General features: G+C 36.4%; 1 protein-coding gene across 1 annotated transcript; it reads left to right on the plus strand.

Annotated features, from left to right (window-relative positions):
• Nucleotides 1-765: 765 nt before the first annotated feature.
• Nucleotides 766-9,448, plus strand: LOC112566821 (periodic tryptophan protein 1 homolog). The gene is made up of 15 exons (XM_025243198.1): nucleotides 766-979; nucleotides 2,162-2,211; nucleotides 2,438-2,634; nucleotides 4,232-4,314; nucleotides 4,766-4,862; nucleotides 5,057-5,164; nucleotides 5,385-5,509; nucleotides 5,856-5,917; nucleotides 6,164-6,260; nucleotides 6,809-6,870; nucleotides 7,399-7,510; nucleotides 7,987-8,077; nucleotides 8,212-8,333; nucleotides 8,705-8,807; nucleotides 9,121-9,448. Exons 1-15 carry the CDS (start codon nucleotides 905-907, stop codon nucleotides 9,339-9,341), a joined length of 1,605 nt encoding a protein of 534 aa, XP_025098983.1. The 5' UTR covers nucleotides 766-904; the 3' UTR covers nucleotides 9,342-9,448.
• The last annotated feature ends 451 nt before the right edge of the window (nucleotides 9,449-9,899 follow it).

Genomic DNA, 9,899 nt, shown 5'->3' on the forward strand with positions numbered 1-9,899 from the left:
AGAATTTCACCTCAGTCAGGCCTCACAGCTTGACAGGACTGGATAGCCTATTCTGGTTCCAGTAGAACTACACAGACATGATAGCCCAAATCTTGCTGGGGGCCAAGTTTTCTGACGTCACCTAGAGATATGGGGTATCGGTGGGGAAGATGGTAGAGCAATAAAAAGAACAACAAAGAACTTTTGCCACTCACAAAAGGTAAAAAGAATTTTAAAAGTTAAGAGGACAGAAGAAGCAGTTCCTGTTGCGTGCCACAACCTACGTTGTTTTCGTTCCTGCACGCCCTGCGAGCTACAGGCGTCTGTTGGCCAATGCTTGAGATAGTACGCCTCTCGCACAAACATGGCCGCTACAGTCCGCCCATGTGGCCTAAAGTGAGGGGGTAAAAACTGAACGGAACAGAAATAAACCTGAATGAACCTTAAAGTTCATGAAGACTATACGAGTTGCAACCCACCACTACATGAAAATTTGAAAGCACAAAAGAGGAAAATTTCAGTTACGCGTACCACCAACACCCGAGCCTTCTACCGGAGCTCATCGTCCGTTACCTCTGATCAGTGTCACCCACACACTATTGTTACCATTTGTTTTTTAAGCTAATAATCGATTCTGGGTAATCAGATATTTTTTTGGTATCATGTGCTATTTAGTACAAAACCTCTCTTCTATACCAGCCGCCATGTTACAGCGCGTTTGCAGTGTACAAGTCGCAGGATGAGCGACTGTAACGGGCGCACACGGTACTGTACGAGTCAGCTAGCAGTAACCGTAACTCTCACGGGATGTCTCAAAGGGCAGATAAGTGAATCGTTCCGGAGAGAAAGTAAAACACGTGTGTATATTGATAATCTTTTGTCATTAGATATTGTACTTAATGGTTTTTACCTGATACGCTTGAAGATGAATCGTCCACCAAGCATTGTACCTTGCATCGCATGGGTGAAACGAGGAATTGCTAAGAAAAATCCAGACAAGGTGTGACTTTCTCTCACTCTGTCTTCGCTCAGCTGTTTTGTTCAGATTTATGTTTTACTTTTTAAAGTATTATTTAGTCAGGACTGAATTCAGAGATATACACTCTCGCACTGAAGAAAATCGATTTGATGTTTTGACATCCTTATCTTCAGATTTTCGCTTATAAATTGATAATGGGGTTGTGCATTACTATTAGCAACACATTCCGCATTAAATTATCGGATGTATTTTATATGTACAAGTCCTTTCATAATTTTATTCCAAATTGATTACATTATGTCTATGAGCTGTGCACATTTTCCTGGATTTTTGAAAATCTGAAAAATAGAATAGGTACTTAGGGATTTTCATTTAAACCAGCGGCATGTGTACCATTCCACTATTTCTTTCATATTACAGGGTCTGGACTTAGGCTAAAGATCTTAGCATTCAACAGCTTAATAAAATCTTTGGAATCATGTTAGTATTTGAAACAATCTGGAAGGCCACTATATGTTTGCAAAGACATTTCTGCAAATGTTAGTGTGGCTATATTTCATATAAATTTTGTAGCAGTAGATTTATTTCTTGCTTTATATCTTGATTACACTTGATGAATTTGTTATTATAATCATCATTTATCTGGTTAATCTTACAAAAAATCAGATTGTAGCTGTGTTTGTGGCAGGTAGGGGGCAATAATTAATGCAAAATTATACCATTTGACCAGCCCTTGGCAGATTTGGCAGGAATATTTGTTCTTTTATAGCTTTATCATGGTCTTGTTTGGTAGGTGTACATTACTCAGAAGCATATATATTTTTCATTGTAGGAACAATTCCTCTAGCATTGATCTCATGTCAGCCCTAAAGGGAGAAAGAGTACAAAGTTTGACTATTTTATTAAACTGACACTGCACAAAAATAAACATGACTCAATGCAATAGATCAAAAGTTGTCATCTTATCTGGAGATTAACCAGGTGGATCAGCGAGATATGCTTAAAAAAGATCATCTAATGATGCATTTCACCTGTAGGTCAGGCCAGGTAACTCTAACACTGCCAGTCTTTTTACTTATCTCTGCTCCCTTTCTATTGCAAGTAGCAATTATGTACAAGTAATTATGGAAATAATTATGGCCAATTACCAATCCTTACAAGTTTTTCAGTGATCCCTTTTTTGGTTGTTTTTTTTTTTTACAGATTCAGCTGGAAAAAGATGAATTAAAAAGACTCATCTCAGAAGCTCAAGAGTAAGAATTTAATTCAGAATGCAAAATTCATTGGATTTGTCAGAAACCAGAGTTCACATTTTCATAAATTTATTATTTCAACCTCTTGAATGCATAAAGTGTGTGACTATATGTATATGCACCATAACTGCTAATTATTAAACCTTATAAGTGTATATAGACAACAAAAAGTCAGCTTTTTTGCAATTATCATCTTTGAATTTTACTATTATATGATCCAATGTAGGGCCCTTGATGATAATTCAGGAGAGGAAAATGACGAGGAAATCGAAGAAACAGAAGAGGGAAATGACCCCTTAAAGACTTCAAAAGAGAAGAAAAAGAAAATAAAGGATAAGAAGAAAAGGGAAAATCCTTCTGATGATGATGATGATGACTTCATCAAGAAGTATGGTTTGGATGACTATGATGAGGAAGAGGAAGGTAAATAAGTAAACCAGATTGTTTGTTGTTTGATTTCTAATAGACATTTTTCAAACTTAAGTCTTTTTAAGTCTCAATTAGCAATCAGGCTATAAGTTCTTTTAAATGTTTTCATTTTCCACACTTCTTGTTGCCTTGCATTAGTACTGTTTACAAACAATTGAAATAGTGAAACATATGGAGACATTTGCAACGCAAATATAGCAAAACCTCTTTTTTAAGACCTCCCCCATTTTTCCCCCCTCTTAATTACAATTTGACTTTCAGTGTTGATATGTGGTCTTATATGGAACATTATTATTATGGTGTGGTCAATTCAACTCAGATAGGAAGTCGATATGGTCAGTTTAGTTCAGTCAATATAATAATAGCACTTCACAAGAGATGACGAGCAGTGGGGAAAGAGGCTGTGTGATGTAGTACAAACAAGCTCAACATACATAAACGAACATTCACCGATTAGCAAAACAAGAACACAAAGGAACATAGGAGTATGGGAAGGAAAGGACCAAAGGATGGACTATAGTAGGTATTTCCGAAATAGATATGTTTTTAAGATCAGAAGGCATGTGCTGACCCCACTGTGTGGAGAGATAGAGCTAGGCCATTCCAAATACTGGGGCTGGAGAAGGAAAAAAAGCAATGGCCAAACATCTGCAGTTTGATAAATGGAATAGAGAGAATTCCGGCATGGGCCAAGTGGACTGACCTGTGATGCTGGTATGACAGCTCAAGCTCAAACAAATTGGGGCAAAGCCAAGAACAACACAATAGTAAAGCACCGTGATCTTGAATTCAATATAGTTGAGGCGAAGTAGTATTTTGTTGAAATTCCCCACCCCTGATTATTGCTGTCTTGACCAGCGCACATCAGTCAATTATGCATTAACGATCTTTTAGAGACGTCATGTATCTATAAAGATCGAATTATTGTTGCCCACTGTTTGTGCTTTGTTGCAACTTTTTGCAAAAACCACATTTAAGAATAAAAATAGTGCATTTTAAGAGAGTCTCTTTGTTTGACACAGTGCATATGTATTAATTGTGTTACCTGGAGAGTTATTAATCTTCAGTACAGCCAACAGCAGCGGAATAAGTATGACCAAGTTAACAACAAAAGCATTACCATATGGTTTTTAAGAGCTTTATTTCAATGTTTAATTAAATGAGCTTGAATTTATAGGTACTTGAATTCATGGTTCTTGGAATGAAAGACTGGTTGATCTCCCTACTATGACCCCTCTAAGTTATGACCTGATTTTGGTGGACTTTAGTGTGTCTTAACAGGGAGGTTTTACTGTAGTAGTTAAATGCAGCTTGTGTCCAACAGGTCCACCATGTGTTTCAACATTAAAAACTGCTGTCTTACACATTGAACACATAATACATACATTAATATACATAATTTATGACCTTGGAACAAAATATTTGATGAATTTTAAGACGCCCAGCCCATTCTACACCGATCTTAAGGCAAATGTTATTATAAAAAGGGAATTTGTAGATTAAGATGTTCAACAAATATATCCAGACATGAGCTGTTCTGTTAGCCACTGTTCTTGGATCAAGAAATTATTCTGGGTTTTTTTTTTTTCAGAAAGAAATCCACTGACTGGTATAGGCGAGGTTTGTGAGTTTGTGACAAGTGAAGACGATCCTTATATAACTTTGAAAAATGACGTGAGTTTTTTTTATTTGCATATATTTTGTGTTTTTTAAATGTTATTGCTCTTGTTTATGCTGTTTTGATATGCCAAAAATTAGTTCTTATAGATAATTCATAAATTAAAAAAAATCAAATAAAATGTATAAACTACCCAAACTTCAATGAAAGAACTGAACTAAACAGAGCACAGAGTGTGAACTATTTCTGAACATACACTATAGCCTGAGATTTTTTTTTTAATGTTATGCTTTAAATTCTCATGTGGCATGCTTAGACAGAACTTACATTGTGTTAAATATTCACAAAATTGTGATATTCAGTATAGTAGCAGATCATTATGTTATAAATTTATAAATTAATATTATAAATTTTGGGAGGGGATTTTCCTGCAGAATTTTTGAAGCACTGAACAGTTTTTCATGCATAAAATCTGCAGCTGTCAGATGTTTTGATTAAATGTTTTAGGAGGACAGTGACAGTGAGGACAATGTAATCAAGCCTACAGACAATCTCATCATCAATGGCCGATACCACGACGAGTCATGTGTGCTTGAAATTCATGGTAAAAACTTGCGGAAACCACTTCATGATATTGTTGATAAACACATTATTTCTTTTGTTTGTTTTTAAGCAGGAGTTGATTCATTCTTTCCTTTAAACTTTGTTCAGATCAAATAGTGCCACTACCAACCAAAAAAATGATTTAGGTGCAAGATTATTATTAAAATATCTAACAAAATGGGTTTTCTGTTACAGTGTACAATGAAGAGCTTGGAAACTTGTACATTCATCACGACTACCTGTTGGCCTCATTCCCATTGGCAGTGGAGTGGCTGAACTATGATGTAGCTGATGGAAGCATGGGTATGGTTAAGTGCTTAATAAAAACCGAACTTTAGCTATTTGATTTATTTTTGTTATTGTTTAGATTGGAGAAAATAAAGAGTTTCCCTCCAGTTTTATGAAAGCCATTGATGCTGTTTTCAAGGACAAGAAAAATGAATTGGATTCATGTCATATTCGGATACCAAATATAGTTCCCTTGATTTATAATATAAATTCATGATAATGGAATTTGCAACAGGTAATTTTGTTGCTTTGGGGACAATGGAGCCAGTTATTGAGATCTGGGATCTTGATGTCTTGGAGTCTCTTGAACCTGTTGCCAGACTGGGTGAAGTGGTTAAAAAGAAGAAGAAGGCAAAGAAGGTAGATATTAGATCACACATTAAGGATTTATTGATTGAGTGCACTGTTGAAAAACCACACACTTGGTGGCTTAGTATGAAACTCTTTATGAAAGAGCATAAAAATAACTTTTTGAGTTATGAAAGGAAGGTAATCATACATAACCAGGAATTTACCAGGTGATGCACAGACTTTTTGTGTCGCTTGCACATCTGATCTGCATGATACGTGCTTATCATTCTCTTCAGCAGAACAGGGCTAGGGAAGGGATGAAATGCCTTTTAGTTGCTGTGAATGTATTCTACTTAAAACATTTATACATGTCAGCAGGTCTTGATAAATAGTAGTGCAAATTTTTGTTACACAGAAAGTTTCAGTTGGTGGTCATACTGATGCAGTGCTAGACTTATCCTGGAATCACACTGTAAGGTAAAGATTTTAAATCAACTTGTTTGCATCTTGAACTTGCATAATTTTCAACTGTGTGGAATGCGTATAAAAGATGTCAAATTGCTTTACATTTCCAATGACGTGATAAGTTATTTTCACTTCTTTGTGGTAAGAATGGCCATAATTTGAGATAACTCAATATGAAAGAAGTTATATCTGATGTTTTATTGGGATTTTAGTGTGGCGTTTTTAATTTTCACATTGAAAGTAAACATTTTGTCATAGGAATGTACTGGCCAGTGCGTCAGCTGACTTTACAGTTGGTGTGTGGGATCTCTCTGAAGGAAAAATAGTTACATCACTAACACAGCATAAAGAAAAGGTGAGTTCTGAGAAGAATATATTTTAACTCCATCATGACACATACTGAAAATGAAGCAGGGTGTTGTTAACAATCTTTGCTGTTTGAATAGGTAAATAAAGGAAAGATAGTGCTGTGACACTGTTGGGAAACAATATTATACATGAATTCCACCGAAGCATATAGAGGCTTGCTTACACTGTTTACCACATTGGGGCCTGGACAGGAATGAGTTAATCAGACATTTCAGAAAATTTGTCTTTCTGATTTAAGTATGTATTCAATACGTTTCAGTCATATAGCAACTACATACAGTTGCATTATTCATGAGGCATGCATTTATTTTTAGGAAAAGTCAGTAAATATTTTCTCTGGCAGGTTAAAAAAAAAATTAGCATATCTACAAAGGCAAAGTGGAATCATGCTTGTGTTTATAGTTTTATGGCTATCAAAACTTATTATGTTTTGAGCAATTTATTGAGAAAATAATGTCAAGCTTTACAACCTTCATTGAGAATTTGATTAAGCCTACTTTTACATTAGGAGTGTAAAGTTGTATTTTTCAACAGGTGCAGTGTGTGAAATGGCATCCACAGGAATCCCAGACATTACTTAGTGGTTCATTTGATCAGTAAGTAATACTACATTTATACATATAATAAAAGATTTGTGGGGTATGTATGTAGACATTTGTGGATAAATTTAGGTTTTGTTTGGCATTTATCATTCTACCTGTCGCTATTTTGGTGGATGCAGTGGTTAGCGCCTGTCACTAATACAGTGAGTATTTGCTGTCCTGGGTTCAGCTCGTCTCCGGCACACTGCTCTTTCTCTGACTGTGGCATCTGTTTACAGGTCTGGCTGCCTTGCTGCGATATAGCCTTAGTTGCTGGCTTGGCATAAAACACCAATTCCCACATCCCCATTTTGGTTATTTGAAGCACACTTATTTTTCACTACTGAAGGTTAAGGTACAGTCCAAAAAAAAAAAAAAGGGTTACAAAGGTTGACAACTGCATTCTGTCCCAAGACAGTGGAGCAGACTTGAAATGCAATGTATTGTTCTTTTATCTTCTTATGATGGCTTAAACCAAATATTTTTGTAGTTCTTGTATTTGAGCACTGTAGCACATATAGTGAATATTAATTACATTTACAGGACAGTCAAAGTGTTTGACTGTCGAAGTCCAAGTGACACCCACAAGAGCTGGAGTGTGGAAGGAGAGGTTGAGCGAGCAATATGGAATGTGCACAATCCTATCCAGTGTCTGGTTGGTACAATAGTAATAATTGATTCTAAGTATGTTGTTTAGTTCAAAGTATTAAAAATAGCACACAGCGAGCTAAGAGACCAACATACACTTATGGACAACACCACCCATAACATACTGCACACAAAACACATGGCATAAAGGCTGGTGAGGATTTTTTTTTTTTTTGAGAGCTTACTTGCTTTTCATACCTTTAACTCAAAATGCCACTGTGAAAACAAACACTAATAATGTGCACAACCTGATGGCTTGAAGGAGTTTACAGTTTTGGAAATTGCATTTTCTTGTCATAAGATGCATAACATGTTTATAATTTACTTTGTGTATGAGTGAATGTTGTAGACATGAGCGTTTCTGTTAAATGCAAATGTGGGTGCATGGTTGTTGATGATTTAGTCAAATTATGATTTATGCAAGGCTTTTAGAGCAAATCTTTGCAAAGGCACTATACAAATCCTCATTATTATTATCATCAGGCAAGCACCGATAAGGGAATGATATACTGTATGGACATCAGGAGTGAAAAGCCTGTCTTCACTTTGTCTGCCCATGACAAAACCGTCACAGGTAGACAGTTCACTCATTTGAACATTCATTGTTTATACAGTCTGTTGAAATGTTTTGGAACTATGAAATAATGTAGAGGGTTATTGTATGTGGTTGGAGAATTATTTCACCTTTTATATGGTTGTATATTCCAGGAGTGTGCTTTAGCTCCCAGATACCAGGTTTGCTTGTCACAACTTCTGAGGACAAAACCATGAAGGTGTGGGATGTCCTAGACAGCAAACCATCGTGCATTTTATCTCGCAACATGAGAATGGTGCGTTTCCTAACACTGCAGTTCAGGATGATTTTTTTTTTAAAGATCCCTTTGTGCAGCAGTTGTCATAGCAATGCCATTAATGTTCTTCTGGTTTTTTTCCTTCCTTTACAAGATGTAATTTTTTTAATTAGTTTTGGGTATGATCACATGCTCAGTTAAAAAAACTGACATTGGTGGTTTTCTCGAAGGTACTGTGGATTCTTGAACTTCCTGTATTGGTGTGTTTTTGTGCAGAGGCATGTTTGTGTTTGCAAGTGTGCTTGTGCCCTTCATGTATGTCAAGAGTTTTAGAGCTAGTCAGTGCTGGAGAAAGGTGCTATATAAATGCAGTAAAAATAAGTATCTTTAAATCCCTGGTAATATTTCAGGGTCAGATCCATAGCGCAGGTTGTTGCCCAGATGCCCCATTTGTTTTCGCCTTCGGTGGAGAAGGTGAGGTGAAAGTGTGGGATATTCGAGAGAGTGCTGCAGGTATTTTTATTTTTACTTTTGATTAATGCTTTAATTAGACCAAGGAAAGAAACCACCATTTTGAAGATGACATATGGTTATTTCAGAATATGCATCACAATTGAACACAAATTAAATACCAACTTGGTGCTTTGCTAATCCAGAAATTCAAAAAAAGCATTTTTTTTTAATCAGAAATGTGTGCAGTCATTCTTTTTTTGGAAGACATTTGTTAGCTTTGTTACTTAATGCCTAGTTCTGGTTCAGTGCCTAGTTTCAATGACAAGAGTAAAAAAAAAAAAGCCCATTCTCTGCCCCCCCTTTTTTTTTTCAGTACGCAAACACTTCATTAATCGCATGCCAGCTAAACTGGCCCAGGAATGTGAAGGAGATGAAAGTGATGTTAAAATCAATAAGGATGATGACCCAGTTGAAGCTATGGAAAGGCTTAATGTTGATGAGGAAGAAGAGGCTGGTGTACACGCTCCTTCACCACCAAAAAAGAAGAAGAAAAGGAAGCAAAAGAAGCCAAAGAAAACAGTCCTTGTCTTGTGATTGTAAAAATATGTTTATAGAACATTGTACATTAAATGGTGAACAGACATCTGTTTAAACCAGCTATGTTACCTGCTTTATGTGGCTAGATAAAATTGCTAAAAGAATTCTGTGTTCTGAAGTGTCTCTTTTTAGGCTCATCCTACAAATCCCTTCTGCCCCCATCCACACCCCTCTAAAAGGGAATAGAGGGTAGGCGGAAGATTCGAGACCAGCAAAAAAGCCAAAATTTTCATCATGATCATTTTGCAGGGCGGAAGCATGATATAAAAAGCCATCAGTATCCATGAAAGGACTAGTGGGGTGCAAAATTAGTTTTTAGTAAATGGATAAAGTACACTAAAAGTATTACTCCAATTCAGGATCAATAACCCCAACCCCTGCCTTTTTCATCATGGAGGTAAATGTCTACAAATAACATGAGTCATAGGAGAATTGTCAAAATAACAAGACAATCTCTGGGCTGGAACCCACAGTGGAGGCGCAGTGTTGGGAGACTCAGACATTGAGGAGATCAGTCCACTGGAAAGGGACACCCAGAACCGGGTCTGATGGTGT

Source organism: Pomacea canaliculata, linkage group LG6 (assembly GCF_003073045.1).
Source record: "Pomacea canaliculata isolate SZHN2017 linkage group LG6, ASM307304v1, whole genome shotgun sequence".
Taxonomy (NCBI): Eukaryota; Metazoa; Mollusca; class Gastropoda; order Architaenioglossa; family Ampullariidae; genus Pomacea; species Pomacea canaliculata.

Excerpts from the sequence above, each read along its gene's own strand:
- LOC112566821 (XM_025243198.1), top strand. The coding sequence starts at position 905 with ATGAATCGTCCACCAAGCATTGTACCTTGCATCGCATGGGTGAAACGA. Across the intron at positions 2,635-4,231 it reads CTATGATGAGGAAGAGGAAG|AAAGAAATCCACTGACTGGT; the intron begins GTAAATAAGTAA and ends TTTTTTTTTCAG. Across the intron at positions 8,334-8,704 it reads TATCTCGCAACATGAGAATG|GGTCAGATCCATAGCGCAGG; the intron begins GTGCGTTTCCTA and ends GTAATATTTCAG.